The sequence below is a fragment of the Carlito syrichta genome, unplaced genomic scaffold (assembly GCF_000164805.1).
Source record: "Carlito syrichta isolate Samal-C Ts95f unplaced genomic scaffold, Tarsius_syrichta-2.0.1 Scaffold311830, whole genome shotgun sequence".
Lineage (NCBI taxonomy): Eukaryota > Metazoa > Chordata > Mammalia > Primates > Tarsiidae > Carlito > Carlito syrichta.
In genome coordinates, this window is record NW_007255926.1 from 444,433 (window position 1) to 468,557 (window position 24,125).

Sequence of the window (24,125 nt, forward strand, 5' to 3'; positions counted from 1 at the left end):
GCTGATTAAGAATCACTGCACTGAAGTGTACTGGATGGTTCATCACTTTGATCCACACCCCATAGGCAGTTCATCCCTGAAGAGCTGAAATTTACTCAGCAGTCTTAACACCCATGCCTGGAACGTAATTAGGGATCAGTAAATGTGTGTGTCATCATAATAAAAGAAAAGGTAATCAAGATATCTTGAATGGAGATAGAGAGCGCAGCTCGAAAGGAAACAGAGAAAGGAAAAAAAGGTTTGGTTACATTAATTTCTCATAAATTCAACTCAGTTCTCAGAATCTTTAAGAACAGAAATAGGCTGGGTTCGGTGGCTCAGCCTGCAATCCCAGCACTTTTGGAGGCCGAGGCGAGTGGATTGCCTGAGCCCGCGGGTTCGAGACCCACCTGGGCATCTTGACGAGACCTCATCTCTACAATAAATCAAAAATGAGTCAGGCGTGGTAGCACGCACCTGTAGTTCCGGCTATTTGGGAGGCTGAGACAGAAGGATCACCGGAGCACAGTAGGTAGAGGTTGTGGTGGCCAAGAGCATGCCACTGCACTCCAGTCTGGGCGACAGAGTGAGACTCCAACTCAAAAAAAAACAAAACAGAAGTAATGTCAGGTACTTCTTATGAATATTCCAAAAAGCACAAATCAGGCTTCCGCATATAGGAGGCATCTGATCTACAGTGACCTGCACTAAAAAACGCGACATGGCCTGGCGCAGTAGCTCAAGCCTGTAATCCCAGCACTTTGGGAGGCTGAGTAAGGGGACTGCCTGAACCCACAGGTTCAAGTACAGCCCGGGCAACTTGGAAAGACCTCATCTCTACAATAAATAAAAAACTTAGCTGGATGTGACAGCGCCTGTCTGTAGTTCTGGCTACTTGGAAGGCTGAGGTGGAAGGATAGCCTGAGCCCAGCAGGTCGACACTGGGATGGCCATGAGCGTAACGCTGCACTCCAGCCTGGGTGACAGAGTGAGATGCCAACTCAAAAAAGAAAAAAAAAAGTAACAACAATCACAGCCCACACCAGGGAATACTTTCAGATTTTTGCATGAAACCAGGATCACACATTAGTCAAAACTTCTGAACATTTTTGTACAGTCGACTTGGACAGAAAAGTGCTGGATCAGAAGTCAGAGATCTGGGTTCTCTCCCAGCATTATGGCAGAGAGCTGTCATTTAATCTGCTGAGGCCGCTGTCCTCACCTATGAAACAGATGATCAGATGGCTTTCATTGTAAAGTTCTCCTTATTTGCAAATTCTGTGCATCTATAAATTAACTCAACCACAGAGCCATTAATCTTTTAAGAAGGCAAAATAAAACACACACACACACACACACACACACACACACACCCCCACATAGGACTAAGGAAGTACCCCGGAGAGGCAGACCTGCACAGCCAGATGATATAATCAGAGCTATCTCCTCCACTGGCTTCACATTCTGAGCAGGACATGAGTCCACTTTGAAGAGCGAGACCTGTGCTTACTCATCCCTCTATGCAGGTGATGTGCATCACTCCTGGGCCATCACAGGCATCTGCAGATGTCTGCTCAGCTAAAGTTGTGACTCTCCTGACACCAGAGCCCTGGAGTCTTAGGGTCTGTGATCTTTTTACCATACCATGAGGTCTCTTGACTTCTTGCAGGAGAGAAAGAAAAAAAAAGAACCAAAGGGCAAAAAAAAAAACAATCTGAATGTGAACAGAATAAAGATGACATGACATGACATAAAGTTGTCTGTCATAAGAATGAACAACAGTTTTGGAAAAGTTCGTTGAAGAATCCACTCTAGGAAATCAACATCTGATTAATAAAGTAAAATAAAATACTCCTTGGGGGCATGGTTGGTAAAACAACGGAGTGACTAAGAAATAGAAAACTCCCAGAATATTAAAAGAGTAGCAAGCAGAAGATCAATGAACTAGAAGGATTAAGGAAAAGAGACTGAGGTAGTGAGACCTGCAAGAAACAAGGACCGAGCTCTGGAGCACTCACAATAGAGTCGTTTTTACAACTGCCCTATAAATTCCAAAAAATAATACACCTTTTGGAAGGCAAAATGAATTTTACAAAGATAAAACCTCAGAGGCAGATTAAATTTACTTTTTAGTAAACGTCACCTCATTTAGAAAGGCTACATTTACAACCTTGAGAGCAGATGTGGGATTATTAGGTGCTTATGATGCATAACTGGGCCAGGGGGAAGATTTTCTCTATGCTTAAATTTTATAAGTAAGAGGACAGAGAGAAAGACAGAAGGGGTGTGGGGAGGAGGGAGAGAAGGAAGGCAGGAAGGAGGGAGGGCGGCATTTCTTTGCTGAGTACTTCTCAAGGTTAAAGTCCAAGCACTGACAGAACTAAGTCTCAGGGTTATGACTGCTGGATGAAAGGAAGGACATTGTACCACATGTTCTCACTCATAAGCGGACCCTGAACAATCATCATAATACAATCAGAAGGGGATTGGCAGTAGTGAGAAACTGCCAAAGACGGGGAGACTCATCTCCTCAATAAGGGTCACTGATCTCAAACCAGGTGAAGTGGGGACCAAAGTGAGGCCCAAACTTTACCTACACAATGACCGTTGGTATACGTAACCCTGAATTGTACAGTACATCTTAAAAAAAAAAGACAACATTAAAAAAAAAGGAAGGGCACTGAAGAAAAATAAACAACTGCAATAGTAGGTAGGTCAGAAAGCTCAATCCTCCCTCCATTCCATCTCTCACTTCCAAATTTGAAGTACAGAATCCAAACGCCCAACTTCAAAGCGAAGAGGAGAGGTGTGAGGATGCTGAGCCTTGAGGTATCTTGAAATCTACCCATCCATTTCCCACTCCATCCTAAAGAGGAGTTCCTAGTGCTGTAAAACACCCCTCAGAATGGAATCCGTGATAAGAGCCCATTTGTAACCAGGAAGGTGATTAAGCATCACACTATTTACTCATTGTTCGCTCACTACTGACAAATGCCACAGTAATGTGGGGAGGAGAGGGAAGTGGCCATTCAACGCAGGCCCTCAGTAGCATTATTTATACTGAGAATATTCACAACTGCCTTGTGATCATTTCCTTCCTTGGCGTGAGTGTATATTAAACGTCTCAAAACCAGTTATTGTCTGGGAACTTTTCTTAGACAAAACCAGGAGCGACAAGGTAGAAATAGGATGTCAAAGATTTTTAAAATTCATAAAAATCGGAAAGACTAAGAAATGGGCCAAGACTGCCAAGCCCGACCACAACACACCTGTAGTGCTCAGAGGAGGGAAATTTAGGCTGAGACCTGCGCCCACCTCTAGCCAACAACACATCCCCACTGCAGGGCACGCTGCTTCTGGGAGCCAGGCATCTTCTGAGCTTTCATTGACTCACTTAGGAAATGGCAAAAACAACTTCACAGTGTTGTTGGAAAGGTTAAAATAATTCATCGGCAGCACCTAGCAAAATGCCCAGCAAATACAATATTCAAAAAACTCTTGGCTCTATATTCCTTTAAAATAAAAATTTTTAAATGCCTAGAGTAACATTTTAGACACAGCTCCTAAACGGAAATAATCGTGTCTATTTTTCTCCAGAACAGCAAAAACGGTATCTCAAGTTTTAATATAAATAAAATTGCAACTGGAAAATAATAAATCCCCAATTATAGTCCCTAGCTTAAAGGACTGAAAACAACATAAAGAAGAGATACTACTATCTATGACAATACAGAAAACAGTCAAAAAGCTTAAACAGAAAACAAGTAACACTTTTAGGTAATTCAAGGTCTTTCTGAACAATAAAAAGAGCTAGAAAACACCGTGCAAAATAAAAAGCAACAAAAATCAGATACAGTGTTGCAGTCTGTTCATTTTCTAGAATCCCAAATGTATCAACTCATTCCACACAGAGCTCAGAATTGCACAGAAAGCTGGACTGATTTAACAGAAAGCAGGACCCAAGATAGGGAAGGACTAACAAGGGGCCAGGAAATTCAGTCTATTCCTGCTACCAAACTTTCCTCTCAGTCCCATCTGACAGCACCGAGCACAGATCTCTAACTGGTCAGAAAATCATTCAAAAATCTCAATATCAAAGCTCAATGTCAGAAAAAAGTTTAGAAAAAGAAATCAAGGAATGCTTTTCATCTACTTCCGACTCTTGTTCTAATCTACTCTTACTTCGTTAATATTCTTTATACTTGAGAGGTTCAAAAGACAAGTGAAATTAAAATATAATGATTGTTCTTTACAAACCAAATCATTGGTTGAATAACACGATTTCTAAACATTAATTTATAAAAAAATTGTTTTAATTTTTAAAACATTAAAATCCTTAAAGTAATCAAAACATAAAAGATGAGGAAAATATGGAATGAAAAGCAAAAGTCAAGTTAAAAACCGGAAAGCAAAATATCCAAATTGTTAAGATAACAAATATCAGTTAAGACATAAAGGAATATATTGTTTTAACATATCTTCAAATCAAATAATTTTAGTGTGAATTATAAGGCAGTTATAAGAGTAAATTCTACCCAAAAATAATTTTTTAAAAAGATCTGAGTAAGCTGGGCTCGGTGGCTCAGCCTGTAATCCCACGCCTTTGGGAGGCTGAGGTGAGTGGATTGCCTGAGCCCGCGGGTTTGAGACCCGCCTGGGCAGCGAGACCTCATCTCTACAATAAATCAAAAAATCAGCCGGGCGTGGTAGCGCATGCCTGTAATTCCAGCTACTTGGAAGGCTGAGGTGGAAGGATCGCCGGAGCACAGCAGGTCGAGGTTGCGGTGGCCGGGAGCAGCCACTGCACTCCAGTCTGGGCGACAGAGTGAGACTCCAACTCAAAAAAAATTTAAAAATTTTTAAAAATAAAAAGATCTGCGTAAATTAGAAAACATGGATTATATCAAAACACACAAATACTTGAAAATCTTTTGAATATTAAACTCATATTGCATAAATTTACTTCCATGGCAGAAAAATATGACACAAGGATCTTCAGAGTTAGGAGTTAAGTGAAATAACATCAAATAATTTAATTTTTATATTTGAAGATTTTTTTAGATTGTTATGTAATTTAATATTAATATGGAAATTAAGTGATGCCAAATACTTCCAAAGCCACTAAAACTGAAGTAAAATAATTGATCTTGGAAATTTTACAAATTCTTTCCTGATACTTATGGATACTCTAAACCAAGTACAGTCATATATTGCTTAACAATGGGAATGTGTTCTGATAAATGAGCCAGTAGGCGAGTTTTTGTTGTGTGAACATCATAAAGTGTACTTAGTGTACTTACACACACCTAGACTGAATAGCCTATTACACGCCCAGGCTATACAGTGGTCTGTTGCTCATAGGCTATACACCTGCACAACATGTTACGGTGCCAAATACTGCGGGCAATTGTAACACATGTTGTCTATCTAAACATAAAAAAAGTATAATAAAAATATGGCATCACAATCTTATGGGACCACCATCATATATGTGGTCCAGCGTTGACCAAAATGTCATTATGTGACTGCGTATAATAAGAATACAATTTCCTATTATGACTTTTATGTGAGCTTTTGTTACATACGAGTAACAATGACCTCTCCAAGACATGAAGAGGTCAAGAATGGCCTCCTGATTTTGACTACATTAACTGCTCAGTCATGAAAGCTCACTATTACCACCAGCCTAACACCAAGAAACCATTAGAGAAAAACAAACAGTGGATTATAATAATATATCGAAAACTGGTAGTGACATATATTCCTCTAGGCAATATTGTCTTTAATAAAATAAATCTGTTCTACATCTAAAATAATTAATAATGCACAGGTTTAAATGATCAAAATAATAACTATCCTGCAATTACCTTCCATTACCCTAATATTTCCTTGCAGTAAAGAAAAATGCAGGGAAATACTATCAAATATCACCAATAAATTGTTGTTGAAAATGTGCTAATATTTACATTAAAGAATGAGTAATGGGTAGAATTTTTCTCAATCACAGCTTAGGAAACGGGGAAAAAACTCAGTGCCTTTTCCACATATCCTTGATAACTTCTAAAACCACCTTTCATCACTGTGTATCAATACAGAACCCCCAGAGGACTGCCAACATTTTTATTCCTTTTGTTTGTCACCAAATTCAGAGATCACTGGTCTACCAGCTAGCTCTCTTCACCTAGCAACTGGGACTCAGACACACATAACACAGCGATATGCTGCTAGGCACGGAGCCTTGGCAAGCGGCTTAGAGATGGACTGGCCAACGTGTCGCCATCTTTGGGCAAAACTCAGACTGCTGCTGACAGGGCCCCAAGGAAAGGAACAACTCAACATCACCTCTGGATAAAACACAGAAATTTATTTATTTTTTATGAGTTGGAGTATTACTCCATTGCTCAGGCTGGAGTGCAGTGGCACACACACAGTAACCACAGCCTCGACCTGCTGGGCTCAGGTGATTCCTCCATCTCAGTCTTTCAAGTAGCTGGAACTAAGGCATGTGCCACCACACCCAGCTAATTTTTTGATTTACTGTAGAGATGAGGTCTCGCCAAGTTGTCCAGGCTGGTCTCGAACCCGTGGGCTCAGGCAATCCTCTCACCTTGGTCTCCTAAAGTGCTGGGATTAAAGGCATGAGCCACCATGCCCAGCCTAAAACATGTAAATTTTAGGCACATTATAGTGATCTTTTTATCTATACAAACTCACTAAACTGGAATCCACCTCTCTGTTTTCACTTTAATTTTTAATTTTACTAAGTCTAAATCAGAGGTTGGCAAGCTTTTTCTATAAAAGACCAGATGGTCATTATTTCAGGCTTTATGGACTGCACAGTCTCTGTTGCAACTGCACAACGCTGTCCTTACAGCACCAAATAGCGACAGAGGATATGCAAATGAGTGAACATAAATATGTTCCAATAAAACTTTTATTTATAAAACAGGTGAAGGGTCAATTTAGCCCTTGGGCAGTAGTTTGCCTTTCCAATCCCTAGTCTAAGTCATCTCAACAAATTTACTATTAAAAAATTCCAAATTAAAAAAGCCAGGTCCATAGTTTTTTAAACAGAAGCCTCAAATTCAAGCTGATGTGTCAAAATGGTTTCTTCTAGGCCTAGCTTTAGGATAAATGAGAATAATTCAGGATAATCTAATAGTGGCTATCTAAATAAAAGTACATTTCTTTACCTTCAAGTCAGCTTTGCTTAAACTTAAGTGAAAAAAAAACTATTACTGGGACATTTTTGCACGTAAAAAGGAAATAAAAATAGATTGGCTATTAGTCATATTACAAGCTAAGTCAGTCACAAAAATGGAGCAAAGCACCTATGAGAGAAAATATATACCAGCAAGGGTATATCTATCACCTAAGTCCTAGCTCTCTCCATCTTTAAGCAATTATCTTTCCAACCCCCAAATGCAATAAATGAGGGTAACATGATTCTTTTTTCCAACAGAGTTTCTTCTTTTCTCTGGTACCCATTAGTCACTGGTTGCTAATATCCCAAAGGTTTTCAGGATAAACTTATTCAAGGTGAGATTGAAGCAATTACACATGCTTGATGATGGTGAGTGTAACACTAGAAATTCTCTCTTGAAAGTTCAACGTGATCATGGCAAGCAGAAAAGATTATAGATTCCTATCTTCTCAGACAGAATAAACAACCGTACACATGTCATGATCACGTGTCAGAGACATTACCTGATGTTCAAAGAGTATGTCCATCCGTTTTCAAGTCTGTAAGTTTACTAAGGTATGATGCTAACGTCAGATAATTCTAGAAGAACAACAACTACTAAACAACAACACAACCTGATATACTTCGACTTACTCCCATACTCCTGGGAAATGCCACTGAAATTCAATGGCCTGTGTATATGTTTGCTATAAACAAGAACCTGCTCCCACCCAAAAAAAATTCCTAATAAAACAATAATAATTCAAATACCACAAATCCAAATCCTCTGGGATTCAATCTCCTTTATACTGAAGTTTCAATTCAACAAACACACATTAAGTGAGGTGCAAATGACCAGAAATTAGGGGAGGTTCTAGAGAACCAAGGCAAGTGAGCCTGCAATTCAAGGAGCCTACACGCCACTGGAGGGGAGATTTAAGCCAATGTCGTGATACAGTATGGTACTTCAATATCAAAAGTGTATGCACCCTTGCAAATAAATATGAAGAATATCTCATAATGGGCACGTAAACATCATAGGCAGCTCAAAAAGATTTAAAAATGGTCAATAAATCAAACCATTGCTGGCCTAACCAGTCAGTAGATATTAAAAAGCTAATAACATCCATTGTTGATGGAAGGTGTGGGAAAATGGCCATTATCAGGCAGTTACGGGGTTGCATTCCTGCAGAACTATCTGGAAAGCTGGTCATTTAAAACTGTATATTCTTTGACCTGGAAAGTCTACTGGTTTCAGGGTCAACTGCAGTTCCACTAACCGAAAGGAAAGATGTAAGAAAAAAATTCAGTCTTGGGGAAATGGCAACTTTGGTTTGACAAAATAACTTTCAGATTCCTATAAGACATCTAAGGACAATTGGACATATACAACAAGCATCTGCTCAGGGTGTCTGCTAGTCTTATATACATTATTTCATTCAATCCCTCAAAATTTAAAGGCATCCGTATCCAGTGGCAGGACCAGGATTCAAACACAGCTCTTAACCCAAAGCACTTAACCACTACAAATCAAATTCAGCCTCCATGACTTTGGCACCTGGCAGAAAGAGCACGGTAAAAATATAAATTTGCAAGTTAATCTTTTATTCACTCATTCATTCAGCAGAAATATAAGGTAACTAATGTTGGACCTAAGATACCAAGAAGAAAAGTTAAATTTTCTATACATAGGAAACCATAATGGAGACAAGCATGAAAACAGAAAGCTACAATATGACATGACAGTGCTAACAAAAATAGCTAAGAGGGGCTGGGACCAGTGGCTCAAGCCTGTAATCCCAGCACTTTGGGAGTCCGAGGTGACGGGATTGCCTGAGCCCACGGGTTTGAGAACAGCCTAGGCAACTTGGCAAGACTTCATCTCTACAATAAATCAAAAAATTAGCAGAGCATGGTAGCACACCTGTAGTTCCGGCTACTTGAAAGGCTGAGGCAGAAGGATCGCCTGAGCCCAGCAGGTCGACATTGGGGTGGCCAAGAGCATGACACTGCACTCCAGCCTGGATGACAGAGTGAGACTCCAACTCAAAAACAAGAAATAGCTAAAAGGAATAATACTAACCCCAAAGAAGGAGAAAGCAGTCAATTCTGCACTGGAGGAAGATTCATCGAGGAAAGTTCTAAGAAAGGAAGGTAACACTTGACCATGATTTTGAAGCGTAAGTGACAAGTTTTTGTTTTGTTTTGTTTTTTGTTAAACCCAAGTGGACAGGCAGTAAGGAGTTCTACTCTGGAAAAAGGAATTGGAGTATATGGAAGTCTCACTCAAAATGACATGGTCACTTCAAATTAATGCACATCAATTAGCCTGGCATGGTGGCACACACTTGTAGCCCCAGCTACTCGGGAGGCTAAGGTGGAAAGATTGCTTAAGCCCAGGTGTTCAAGGCTGCAGTGATCTATGATCAAGCCACTGCACTCTAGCCTGAGTGGCAGAGTGAGATCCTGTCTCAAATAAAATGATAAAATGTGATATAATATGTAAAAATATTAAAAATAGAACCAAGAATTGCAGGTGGGTCACCAAACTGCTAAATGAACAGTGCCCTCCAGCCATTCCCCACCCCCACCCTCTGCTCTTCCAAATGCTGCAGAGGACGACAGAGGAGACAAGAAGTCTTCTGCTCTCTTGAATCACATTTCCCAGCGATCCACTCCTTCAACCTTTCCTCCAAACTGAGAGGAAGCAGTGACACAGTGACCACCTGTAATAGTCTGTTTTGTGTTGCCATAAAGGAATACCTGAGGTGGGTAATTTACAAAGAAAAGAGGTGTATTTGGCTCCTGGTTCCGCAGGACACCGGCATACGCTCAGCTTCTAGTGTGGAGGGAGACAAGCATATCACATGGTGAGAACAGAAGCAGGAGAGAGGGAGATAGGTCACCCAGCTCTCGCCTGAACTGACAGAGCGAGCTCACAACACCAAGCCATTGATGAGGGATCCTCCCCCGACCCAGTCACTGCCCACTAGGCCCCACCTCCATCACTGGGGATCACATTTCAACATGAGATTTGCAGGGGACAAACATCCAAACGCTGTCACCACCCTAGGGAAAACAGCACTACCACTGATCACTTTGCCTGGCCTTTGTACCACCCAAAACAACATTGTCTATTCATTCTCCTTGTCTATGGCCTGTCTCTCTGATTAGAATATAAGCTGACACAGGCCTCATTTGCCACCGTACCTTGAGAAGTGCCTGATACAAGGAAGTCACTCCACACAGAGTGGCTGAACAAATGAATGTTGTTTCATCTTATGCAGGTTGAATGTCCCTTTCATAAGACACTCAATATTTTCTGTAATATTTAATGTATGTTCATGCTCTAATGAAATGTTCTAATGCTCTAAATGACATTCCTAGACCCCCTATTATTTTTTTCCCACTGCAGTAAATGCTTGAAACAAAACATGTCTCTAAAATTAACATCTAAAGAGTTTAACTCTGTTCTCCTTGGATATTTCATTAGAGTATCTCTGGACCAAAGAGAACGAGGCAATGATTACAGATAAAGTGCTATACCAGTGGCTCACGCCTGTAATCCCAGCACTTTGGAAGGTTGAGGCGAGAGGAACCCCTGGCCACTTCGAGACCAACCTAGGCCACTTGGCAAGATCTCGTCTCTACAATAAATCAAAAAATTAGCCAGGCGTGGAGGCACACACCTGTGGTTCCAGCTACTTGGAAGGCTGAGGCAGAAGGATCACCTGAGCCTAGTAGGTCAAAGCTGTGGTGGTCATGAGCATGCCACTGCACTCCAACCTGTGCAACAGAATGAGACCTTGTCTCAAAAAAAAAAGTATTGTACCAACTACAAACAGATGTACTGTTCAGTGAAATACACTTGAAGAAAAATAGAAGGAAGCAATTCCATGCTGAAGGAGAAAGGCCAAGTTCTGCTAATAAAACCAAAATACCTCAGGTAGAAAGAACAGTGACTAATGTCACTGGAGAAACAGGTAACACATATCATCCGTACGGCCACCACTTTTTAGAAACAAGTACCACGGATGACAACAAACTCAGAGAGATCGGGCCTTGCCAACACTGTACATCATAGAACACATTTGGCCAGGTCACAGCTCCCCGAATCTGCTTACCCAACTGGCCATCTCACTTGGAGGTTATTTTGAGCAACCTACCACTATTTTCAGAATCACAGGTTTCAGGCTACTTGTGTCATGGATGGGATGGTCTTTCCCTGGCCTCTTTGGCTTGAAAAAGATACAGGAACCTAGCACCAGAAGCTTAGTCATGCCATTACCGTCCTGATTAAAATTTTTGACACAAATAGTAAATCAGGCAACTTCAGAAGTTCAAATATCATGAAAACATTGACTGTTCCTGTGAATCTATTTCATGACTGATGAAGGTTCAAGTAAGACCTAACCACTGCCTTGCCAAATCCATTTCTCAATATAAATGCCATGTGAAAATACACAATGGATTTACTCTAACCCTTTTTACATGGGAGTTACAAAAAGAAGCCTTTAAGCCCGCCTAGGGATAAATTTACTTTTCTCAGCCAAGTGTTAACACCAATAAATGGAGGATTTATGTGTAATCCCTAAAAGCAAACAGGCAGAAATTACCAACCATGCTAGGACTTTTTAACTAAGCATTTGATTTAATCCCACCTATATAATAGGGCTATTTAAAGAGTGCAATTTTTTAAAATATGAGGTACAAATGCAAAATACTGTCTCTGATAGCTTTAAGTAAATTTTCCAGGATTGTATATTCAAATAATGTGCTTTGTTTTATTTCTTTTTTCAGAGTAATCACTTGGAGTGTCTAAAACAACTATCCAATCAACACTGCTATTTCTCAAAAATCAAAGATATCGGTGAACTTTCTCAAAGTCAGTATATAAGTAGGTACAAATGGACAGGACTCTAAGAAAGGTGAATTTATTCACAGGCTATTAACTGTATAATGAAAGTGCTACATGGTAAGACCCTTTTTGTTTCTGTTAACTGCTCACTGGTGGTGGTGAACAGAGTGGTATCTTCTTTCTAGGACTCCATCAGCATCTGGTTGATGAGATCTATTTCTCTGTTAAGTATTCTTCAGGAAAACTAGGTCAAGACTTAATCAGACATAGAATTTATATTATTGTAAGCCATAACAGTCAGTCTGCGATTCATACTACCTTGTTATCCATATCATGAATTTTAAAATGATGTTCCCTTTAGAAAAAGAGATGCCTTTGCCCAACCACCGTACTCTAAAAACAAAACCAACATTTCTTCATACACAAACAAAATCAAGGTGGGAACATACAAGGCCTCCACTGAGCCAAGAAAAATGACAGGGTCAAAAGATCAATAAGGAAACGCATCTCCTATAACTAACAGTTAATGTTTATACCTCTCATCTAACTGTCACTTGACTAAATTTCACAGGACCACTGCAGAGAAATGAAAAAAGCAGAAAACAAGAACCTTCTACAAACGGTCAAAGTTTCAAATATTCCAAACTTGTTTTCACCAATCAGTAATAATCTAGTCTGTCAAATCTTCAGTCAAATGGCTGATGTCACATGGCTGCCACTGACATCCACAATCTCCCTGATAAACGAGGAGAAGGACCCTGTTTACAATCTGTTTACAAAGGCACACTTTAGGCTCAGCACAATCCTGCTACCTCTTTTCATTTCTTATTACACAACTCTGAGAGTTAAGAAAAACAAGAATAAAACCATCAGCCAAACATAAATCACCACTACTAACATGAAGCAGTAAAAATGGTTAATTGCTAGTTTCTTTAAGACGTTCTCCTTTGCTGCCCCCTCTTCCTTCCACTTCCTTCCCTCCTAAACATTTCAGTATCAACGTCATTCTAACCGTTTCCAAGAAAACACCCTTCTGAAGAATCTGAGAATAGTGGAATTCTGGAATTCCAGAATTCTGGTTAGAAGCTCAATGCTCCGGCTGTCACACCTGCCACCAGCCTGGTGGGCGGGGACGAGCACAGAACCTGTCTCCAACACTCGATGCTTCCTGGAAAGCATCACTTACAGTGCCGGGCATATGGCTTCTCTCGTTCTTCCCATTCTGAGAGCTGCCATTTTTCAGTTTCTTTTTCTTCTTTGCTGTTTCTTTGTGCTCCTTCTGTTTGTTTTGCACTTCAATAAGCACAGAAATAAAGCTGTTTTTCACTTCCTTTTCAAACTCCAGTTCATCTCGAAGGGCCAACTGCTGCACCAGTTCCTCAGAATACTCCTTAATGGCCACCTCGATTTCTTCCAGGAGTTCATTTAGTTCAGATGCCGAGAGCCTTTTTACTCCTATGACCAAAAACAAAATACAGAAGTTACTGAGACAAAAATGCTTCAAGGAAGCAAAACAGGGCGTTTTATGTCAAAGAGCAAAAATCATATTACAAGCAATTAAATCGACCATTTGTGATCTTCCCCAAATTCCACAGCTTTTGGAAGATAGGTCTGAGGAGAGATAGGTGAGCAGCTGAGTCACGTCACAGCCAGCTCAGAAGAAAAGCGTCACTAAAGTTTTTACTTGTATAAATAAATCTTCCTATGAATAGGACTTTAGTCAAGACGGAACAAGCTTGTACAAGAAAAAGAACAAATACAAAAGCAGAGGGAAAGTCCAGAAACTCCCTGCTGACAAGAGGTTGCCAGGCATTTTAGCAGGGCTCTAGCTGCCTCTAAAGAGAGAAGTTGATTTGAAAGAATTAAACTACATGCATATTTAATTACATATGCCCCAAATTGCATTTTTAAATCCTGTCGAAGACTGGGAAGATAAAAGAGAACAATAGTCCCTGACACTCCATTTCAGTCTCTTGTCAGAACTTTCCTTCCCGTGAAAGAGAAGACAGTGTTGAAGTCCTTATCCCCAGAACCTCAGCATATGGAGACAGAGTCTTTAAAGAGGTCACTAAGGCTAAATGAGGACTTCAGGACAGGCCCTGATCCAATATTCTTACAAAATGAGGCGATTAGGACACAGGCATTCACAGAAGGAAGACCACGTGAAGGCACAGGGAACAGATGGCCATCTGCTAGCCAAGCAGAAAGGGCTCAGAAGTAACCAAACCTGCCAGCACCTTGATCTCGAACTTCTGGCCTCCAGAAGTGCAAGAATACAAATTTCTGTTACTTAAGCCACTGAGTCTATGGTACTTTGTACCAGCAGCTCTAGCAAACCAATAAATACAGTTTGTGGTATCTGTATTGGATGTCAGGACTGTATTTTTGGAATCAGGACTCCAACCATGTTAAGAGCATGGTCGGACTAGACTTTCCAAAGGGATGCCATCTGTCTGACCTTACTCACATTGAGAAGCCATACAACCCAAAGGATTTAGGTAACTAACCTTCAGACCTCTGGTCATGCCACGAAGACAAAACTAGGTAACAGCATGAGTTGTGAAGATACGGACCCCATCACTGTCTATTCAAGGAGGGGCCCGCTCATGGGGCCATGTTTAGATGCATGCTCAGCAACCAGCCTCCGGATATTCACAGGCTGGCTACAGTTACTCAGAGACTTTTCATGAAATCAGCTGCACAGTGTCTACAGTTCATCATTCTTAGGTACGTCAAACAGATGCATGGTTCCCAAAATTCTTCAAAGTAACACTGAAGACAACTAGTTGTACAGATAGGAATTATGTTCAACAAATAATGACTGAGAATCCATTCTACACTATGAATTGTGATGCACAGTGGGGTTTGTTATGGACTAAATTGTGTTCCACCCCCAAAGTTGTAAGTTGAAGTCCTAACCCCCAGTATCTCAGAATGTTAACAGTATTTTGAGACAGGGTCTTTATAGAGGTAATTACATTAAGATATGGTCATTAGGTTGGACCTGAATCCAATAACACTGCTGTCCTTATCAGAAGAGGAAATTTGGACACAGACACAAACAGGGAGAATGGTATGAAGTCACAGGGAGAAGATGGCCATCTACAATATAAGAAGCCCCAGAAGTAACCACCACTGCCAACACCTTGAGTTCAGATTTCTAGAACCATAAGAAATAAATTTCCGCCGTTTAAGCCAACCAGTCTGTGGTACATTTTTAGGGCTGATCTAGCAAAGTATTACAGGCTTCAAAGGTGCACACGACACAGTTCCTGAGTGATAATAAACATATATGCAGAATATTACTGGAGGGCTAGGAAGGAATGCAATCCGGCAATCGAAGATTCTAGAGATGATCACACTATATGCTCAATACAAACAGTATTCATTTAAGTAGGGTCTCTTACTCTCTTCGTAACTGCTGGTACTAGACCTCTTGAGCGTTTGAATTTCTTGGGAAAGCATCGAAAGCCGATCTGACTGTGTGGGAGTTTCGTCTTCTTCTGGGTCTGGTGATTCCTGCATCATTTCTTCAATTTCTTCGATAACCTTCCAAAATACACATACCACTGTTACTCAAATGTATAGGGAACATGGGGAACATGGTACTCTCCTGAGGCAACCAGAGAGAAATGCACTAGATTTTCCATTAACCAACAGTACACAGGTACAGGTGTTCTATTGTAAGAGTGAACGTGGTTTTGAAAAAAAAAATTCCCAATATACTAAACACAAAATGAAACAGCATGTGATTGAACATATCCATCATGATTCAGGCCCAACCAGATCTTGGCAAAAGTGCTACAAACACAAACATCATTTACTCTGAACATGCCAGATCCAGTTATAGTTAAAAGAAAGCAAATAAAAGGAAATTTACCATCTATATGCAATGCTCAATCAAAAGCTAGTTAATAAAAAAAATCTGACATAAAATTTTGAAAATACAATAGTATCTAACACGAGATGTTACCCCTACGGCAGCAAAATTTTCCTTTAATAGCAGAAAAAGAATGTCATATACTAACTCAATGAAGACAAAGGGGTATTTAAAAGTTACTTAAAATGTGAAAGTTTAAAGAGAAAACAAGCTGCAGAGAGACTTCAGAAATATATCTGCCTTTTAAACAATGATCTACTGTTTAGTGCCATGTTGCTCAAGTCTTACAAGAGAATCTTGTACTTTTCAGATTTCCCAAAGTTGAAAAGCATGTAGAGATCAGTGAAAATGTAAAGGAAAGCCAGAAAAATTACTCAACAATCAGAAAAAAAAATCTAAATTTTTTAAAAAAACAACTATTCAGTACAAATAGATGGAGTAAAACATCACGAGCGAATGTAACATACTTTATGAATTAACAAGCATAACAGTAACACTTCCACTGAGGTAAAACAAAAGCAAATCTGAAGGAGGGGGATTGTGCTCATTCTAAGAAGATTCTGCAAAACAGGCGTTGTAAAATAGCACAACTGAGTCACTCATGGAGACCGGCCCCAGAATCCGTTATTCCATGTCTTAAAAACACACACTGCATGCAGTATTCAGGCAGATTCAGGGGACAATAAATTCTCAGGGTCACGTCTCTGCCTGGAATATCATCTCCACCTCAAAACAGCCCTCCAGCCTATGATGACCTTGCTTTTTAAGCACCACGTTCTTTCCAGGCCCAGAACAATCTGACCACAAATATGACTAAGGAGCATCCAGATGACACAATTGTAAAACACATCCCTAATGCACTCCTCCCAACGCTGCCTCGATGTATCTCCTTACCGACCTTCTTTCTCCAGCCTAAAAATAGAGTGTGGTAGAATTCACCGTCCGAGAAACCATGGAACATTTTATTTCAGGAAGAAGTTCTGACATCACATTTTGATAATACAAACAGAAGTGGGAAGAGTATTCCGAAAATGAGAATGCTGATTTGACTGGTTCTAAATGAATACAGGGTCGACAATATTACAGCGTTCCACAGGAATAATGCTTCCTTCTTTCTGGGCACACAATATATGCCAGTGATTCTTACCCAGGGTTTTAAGAACTAGGTGATTTCTGGACAAATTTATCTTATAGGTTGCCCATGTTTGGGCAAGCCTAAAGAAACCAGGCAACTCATGATATTTTTCTGATTTGGGGTTAAGTAATCACCCTCGCTTAGTCATTTACTGTAACAATGCTTACATTGGAAATCTTCCCAGCTAACATAATCCTTTCCACTTCATAATATATATACTTCCCCTTTTTTTTCCCCAGTGGAAGATGTAACCATTAAGCCTGTATAACCAGAAAATATAGGAAAAACAAGTAGAATCTAACAACCATCATTTATTGCCACAATAAGAAATGATTTTCCAGGTCAAGGCAGGAGGATTGTTTGAGCCCAGAGTTCAAAACCAGCCTGGGCAGCATAGCAAGACCCCCGCTCTCTCCAAAAACTCAAAAAATTAGCTGGGCTCAATGGCTGTAGTCTCAGCTACTCGGGAAACTGAAGCAGAAGGATCTATCTCCTGAGCCCAGGAGGTCTAGGTTGTATGGTAAGCCATGATCCTGCCACTGCACCACTGCACTCAGAGCAAGACCTCTCCAACTCAAAAAAAAAAAAAAAAGAAGAAGAAGAAATATCTCCTTTCACCTGATCTGCAGTGAAGAGGGGCTCTTCATTGACACAGGAGACGATGATCGAATGCATGTCCAGCTGTTCCCGCAGCTCCTCGTCATCAGACGTATCAAAGAGCAAACTGTCACTCATCTAAAAACAAAAATACCCACTGTTAAAGGTAGGACATTCTTACCAGAATGAAGCTATCCATCACTCTGTGCCAAGCAGTGTTCATCTCCACCAGAAATGAGAGAATGTAGGATAAATATGAGATGGCTAAGATGCTGCACACGTCCCTACTGCCTGATATAGACACAGACTCAGCTATTTTTTCCATAGGGAAGGGTGATATAAAAGCTGACAACTATGCAGGAAAAAATACGGTATTCGTTAACAAGTTGCAGGAAATGATAGCAAAAAGAGAGAACATTGGGGACATTTAGCAACAAATGTTATTCTGATAGTCAGATTGGTACACGTTAAAATCCTACAGAAAACAAAAACACTAGCTACTTGCAAACTGACTTCTAGTATTCAGAGTAAAAGATAAACCATCAGCTCCCTGGAAGACAGGATCTGTCCCTGAGGGTCATGCTTAGCCCTTCCCCTTGATCATCTCAGGTTTCATAAACATCTTTCACCCTTGCTGAGCTGGAGATTCTGGATCACCAAACCAATCGCCTTCCACCCTGCTCTGTGCCCCCATGGAGGACATCAAAGGATGCCCTTGATGCATGGCATCCAGTTGGGTCCAAGACTACAGGCAGACACTAGAAGATTGAAGGGCAGAATGGTTAAGGCTGGGCGTTTATTCTGCTGGTTGTGACTCTTTAACAAAAGCCACAGCACTGGTCCCAGACCTCTCCCCCGCAGGAAATCTCTCCAATTGCCAGTAACCTCTTCCTCTCCTAACTCCACCATACTCAGGGATGGTAGAGAACTGGCCACTGTTTCTAATCCCAGCCCAGGGCACGGTGCCACACCTCAGGGGTTTTCCCAGTGGAAGACACCAATCAAACAGCCCCTTTAACAATGATGTGTAGTACTCATACTGACTGTAAAAGCCTTACCTGAATATTTCAGCATTCAAGTGAACAAGTGAACGTCAATCTATCACCATCTACCTATCTGTCATGACTATTCAGGTGATTAACGGAACTGAAATTAGAACCCTCTCGCTAAAAAAGGATGAGCCCACATTGAGTTCCCAAAGAAAAAAAGGCAACAGGCACTATGTAAGAAGCCACCATTCTTTCTATGACACAGTATATGGTTGAAATAGTAAAATTTACCTGGAAAAATTGTTTCATTTACCAGTGTAGAGAACATATATAAAACTGAAGATATTATGAATTTCGCAGCAACTTGAGTGAATTTAGAGTCTGTCATACTCAGTGATCTATCACAGAACCAAAGAACTGAGTACCACATGTTCTCACTCATAAACTGACCCTGAACAATTATCATAATACTATAAAGAAAGGGTTGGCAGTAGTAGGAAACTACCAGGGGAAGGAGCGGGAGGGTAAACTTCATCAATATGGGTACCTGATCTCAAACCAAGTGATGTGGGGACCAAAGGGAGGCCCAAGCTTTACCTGTACAATAACCATTTGTATACCTAACCCTGAATTGTACCCCATGTTTAATATTTTAAAAATAAACTGAAGATACAATGGACTATGTGTGGTTTCCTACTGCTTCCCTAGTGACTATACAGGCACAACCAAAGTTTAAGGGTGAACACAGACCACAGGATATGAAACTTGCAGGTAAAAAGGGCCAGGGAAGGAACCACTTTCCAGGATATTCTAAGATGAGGGTGAGAGAGGACCACCTTGGCACTGCAATGTTCATCTACCACCCTACCATGCAACCCTGCTGAGCACATTGATGATATCCCTTCTCATTCTATTCCACACTGTATCAACAGTCTAGCAAAGACCTAGCCATGGCCCCCCACATGGCATCGTGAAATATCAGAAGAGTGTTTCGTTGTTGTTGCTTTGTTTTGTTTTATTTTATTTTTTATTTTTTTTTTTGAGTTGGAGTCTCACTCTGTCGCCCAGACTGGAGTGCAGTGGCCGCTCCCGGCCACCGCAGCCTCAACCTGCTGGGCTCCGGCGATCCTTCTGCCTCATCCTTCCAAGTAGCTGGTACGACAGATGCGAGCTACCACACCCGGCTGATTTTTTTTATTTATTGTAGAGATGAGGTCTCGCCAAGTTGCCCAGGTGGGTCTCGAACCCGCAGGTTCAGGCAATCCACTCACCTCAGCCTCCCAAAGCGCGAGATTACAGGCCGAGCCACCGAGCCCGTCTTGTTTTGTTTTAAATCAGAGTCTCACTCCATTGTCCAGGCTGGAGTGCAGTGGCACACTCACGGCCACCCCAGAGTCGACCTCCTGGGCTCAAGCGATCCTTCCACCTCAGCTTTCCAAGTAGCCAAAACTACAGGTGCATGCTACCACATCCAGCTAATTTTTTATTTTATTGTAGAGAAGGTCTCACCAAGTTGCCCAGGTTGGTCTTGAACCCCTGGTCTCAGGTAATCCTCTCGTCTCGGCCTCTCAAAGTGCTGGGATTACAGGCTTGAGCCACTGTGCCTGGCCTCACTGAGCATTTTTTAAAAAAAGAGAAAAGAATCTAAAAACTTCCAGAGATATTTTTTAAAAACCCACTAGAAGGATCAGGAATCAAAATGTCATGTGAATTCTCAAAAGCAATAAAGGATGCTAGAAAACAATCAATGTAACTTCTCTATTTTGAGAAATTCTACCCTAGAATCTTTTTTTTTTTTAATTGGAGTCTGATTGTCTCCCAGGCTGGAGTGCAGTGGCATGTTCACGACCACCGCTGCCTCAAACTGCTGGGTTCAGGAGATCCTCTCGCCTCAGCCATCCAAGTGGCTGAAACCACAGGCATGTGCCACCACACCCAGTTAATTTTTTGATTTATTGTAGAGATGAGGTTTTGCCAAGTTGCCCAGGCTGGTATCAAACCCTTGGGTTCAGGCAATCCTCTCGCCTCTGCATCTCAAAGTGCTGGGATTACAGGTGTGAGTGACTGTGCCCAACTTACCCTAGAATCTTATATCCAGCTAAATTAACAATTAGGCAGTCACTTGGAATAAAGACATTGTAGACACGTAAATTCTCAAAAAATGTATCTTTCATGTACCCTTTCTCAGAAAGCTACCAGGAGGAAAATGAAAAAAGAAGAAGACATGGAGTCTAACACAAGAGGGAGGTGAAGAGAATTCTTATAAGGATAGTGAGGTGAAAGTCCCAGGATGATGGCTATAAAGCTAAACTAGGGAGTAACCAGTTCAGATTACAACTGAAACTGCAGAAAGCATCAAGAAAAATGAAAGATGGAGATGGAGAAGGAGAGAAAGAGGGAAGAGGATGGAAGGGAGAGAGAAAGGGAAGGGGTCGAGGGAGGAGACTGATGGATTACCTAGTGTATTCCATTTACTAAAATGAGCTCTATGACTCTATTGAGGCTGAATTGGTGAGCTAATTATAAACTAAACAAACCACAAAAAAACCAATTAATATTGCCCTAAAAAAAAACCTAAGTAGAAAAAAGAGAAAATTTAATCATAAAGTACCAAAATTGATCAACTGTATACATTTAAATAGTAAACACACCAGCCTGGGCAACTTGGCGAGACCTAATCTCTACAATAAATCAAAAAGTTAGCCAGGCATGGTAGTACATGCCTGTAGTCCCAGCTGCCTGGAAGGCTGAGGCAGAAGGATCGCCTGAGCCTAGCAGGTCGAGGCTGCGGTGGCTGTGAACATGCCACTGCGCTTCAGCCTAGGTGACAGAGTAAGACTCCAACTCAAAAATAAATAAATAAATAAATAAATGTGTGTATGCGTGTGTGTGTGTGTGTGTGTGTGTATACACATACATATATATATTAAACATAAATTATGAAGATTAATTCAGCTATGGATTTTGATACAATTCTATTGGGAAGATAACAAAGAGAAGTTTTTGTGAGGTTATGGTGTCAGAGGTGGGAGAAAGACTATAAGAGAACTCAACCTTCATTTCCGGGTAGAAGGTTGAGAGACCCAAGAGATTAAAAAAAAAACTCTAAGAGAACTATTACTATATGAATTCCTACCCCACGTTCACTGTATTTGTTTACAGTGTTTGTACTTAGAATTTTGTTAAGTTTAATTTTTGTTTGTCTCATAAAATAACCGATTGCTTCCGCAACTGCTGCTAGCAATATGTGAATGTCAAGTAATAAACCTCTCCCGGACATTCCTTTGCTTAGCCTGCCTGCTGACATTCCACTCTGCTCATTTAGCAGCTCCCCAGTCAATCACAGGTAGCTGAGCGGACCAGACCAATCCCAAGTGCCCCCGTACCCATTAGGAGAAATTACCCTATCATGTAAAAACAAGTTTAAAGTTCTTTCCCCTCCCTCTGTAATGATGTATAAAAACTGCTTGCCATGCTGGATCTGGGCTCTCGTCCCTGAAGCTGCTGCTTCGGGCGTGAGCCCAGACTCGACCCTTGTGTGTTTGCATCGGAGCTGGCTCTTTGTGGTCTCTATCTCTCTCATTAGAGTCCCGGGTTCAACAGGTAAATAGATAAAGGCTAAAATTGAAAAAAATAAAATCAAGCAAAGTGGTATGAGCATGTTACCTGCTAGAAGAAACAGCTGACATAGTTGTCAGTGGTCACCTCTGATCAGGAGAAATCATTTTGGAATGGCCTGAGTAACGCTCAGCTGCTCTCCCTTGATACCAATAAATCAAAGGGGCAGGGAACTGGTAGAAAGATGTTTATTTCTGAATTTGAATCCAGGAGCAGGGTGGCTTTGGGTCTCTTTAAAATGGCTATGCTCACCCTTCAGGCTTTTACAGTTCACTTTTATAAGTCCAAAGTTGTTAGTACCTATGCAATAGTCATGTGACCAGCAGAGCATCGTGTAGAACTTGAGTTTCAGGTGCATTTTCAGATAATGAATTTTTGGTCCAGACTTCCTGGTTTCAGGTACCAGGGGTATCTCATTGCTTTTATCAGTAGGGTCAGGCAGAAGCATTCATCAAGCTTGCCATAGAGTAAAGGGAGTTTAAAGGCCTAAGACATCATGCATTACACAAAAGTTATACAAATCACAAAACTTATGATTACAGTGATATAAAAGTTATGCAAATCACAAGACTTACAGTTACACTGATGCTATATTATTCAAACCTATGACTAAAACAATAAATAAACAAAAGGGAGTAAATGGGGATTTGCATCTTTCAGTTCATCGGGCTTAATCTACAGGGAAGCAAAGATCGCCTGAAGTTACCTGCTGGGAATGCATAAGAGGCAAGGGGACTCTCAGGAATGTGCTCAGGAATAGATCTCTCAGTGTGTTGGGCATAGTCTGCAAAGAAGTTAAGGATCCTTTGAAGTTTCTTACTGGGAGTGCACAGGAGATAAGGGGAAGCACACCCTTTGTTAGCTCTCAGAAATATTGTTCAGGAATGTACGGGGGCCTTGAACCCTTCTCTAGGGGCTGTGGCAATATGGACAGATATTAGCAGGTCTCTGTATCAATTTCATTTTGCTTACATCATTTCATTTAAGTCCTATACATCAAATTTGCTTTTTGAAATATGACAAATAGTGACAAAGCGGCCAAGTACTTAAGGCTATGGACTGCCAAAATATAACAAACATTCTTGTAATAACTTAATTGTAATAAGAAAGAAGGAAGGTCAAGAGAATACACCCCTAAGGAGATGGGACTTTGGATTTCAAGACCACAGAAGTAAAGATAAGGATGACACAGAGCAGATCTGACAAGGATCTTCACTGAACCTAACACTACAAACACAACCCCTTCCCAAGCACTCTTTGAAGTTGTAGTCTGGGGGGGGACAGAGCTTTGTTTTATTGTTCCCCTTTTGGCTTATAAATAAATAAAAGTTTTAACTGTAAAATCACCCTAGCCTGGGCAACATAGTGAGACCTTGTCTCTACAAAAATTTAAAACTTGAGCCTCTACAAAAATTTAAAACTTGAGCCTGGCTCGGTGGCTCAGCCTGTAATCCCGCGCCTTTGGGAGGCTGAGGTGAGTGGATTGCCTGAGCCCGTGGGTTCGAGACCCGCCTGGGCAGCGAGACCTCATCTCTACAATAAATCAAAAATCAGCCAGGCATAGTAGCGCATGCCTGTAATTCCGGCTACTTGGAAGGCTGAGGTGGAAGGATCGCCGGAGCCCAGCAGGTCGAGGCTACAGTGGCCGGGAGCGGCCACTGCACTCCAGTCTGGGTGACAGAGTGAGACTCCAACTCAAAAAAAAAAAACTTGAACCGGGCATAGTGGCACACACCTGTAGTCCTAGCTACATGGGAGGCTGAGGAAGAAAGACCTCATGAGCCCAGAAGGTCGAGGCTATAGTGAGCCATGATTGTGCTACTGTCTTCCAGCCTGGGTGACAAAGTGAGACCCCGACTCAAAAAATAAAAATAAAATAAAAATTA

The 24,125-nt window shown here is 41.0% G+C and overlaps 1 protein-coding gene across 3 annotated transcripts in view; it reads right to left on the minus strand.

Annotated features, from left to right (window-relative positions):
- The window catches only part of FEZ2 (fasciculation and elongation protein zeta 2), a 44,692-nt gene that overhangs the window by 14,904 nt on the left and 5,663 nt on the right, over window positions 1-24,125 (minus strand). For 2 of the 3 annotated variants that reach the window (XM_021718106.1, XM_021718104.1), the window contains exons 2-4: window positions 17,654-17,770; window positions 15,428-15,569; window positions 13,207-13,475 (exon numbers count right to left, since the gene is read on the minus strand). In XM_021718106.1, the coding sequence (XP_021573781.1) occupies window positions 13,207-13,475; window positions 15,428-15,569; window positions 17,654-17,770 (528 nt within the window). Of the gene's footprint in view, window positions 1-13,206; window positions 13,476-15,427; window positions 15,570-17,653; window positions 17,877-24,125 lie in introns of those variants that run through there. The other variant, XM_021718105.1, reaches the window with a different exon arrangement.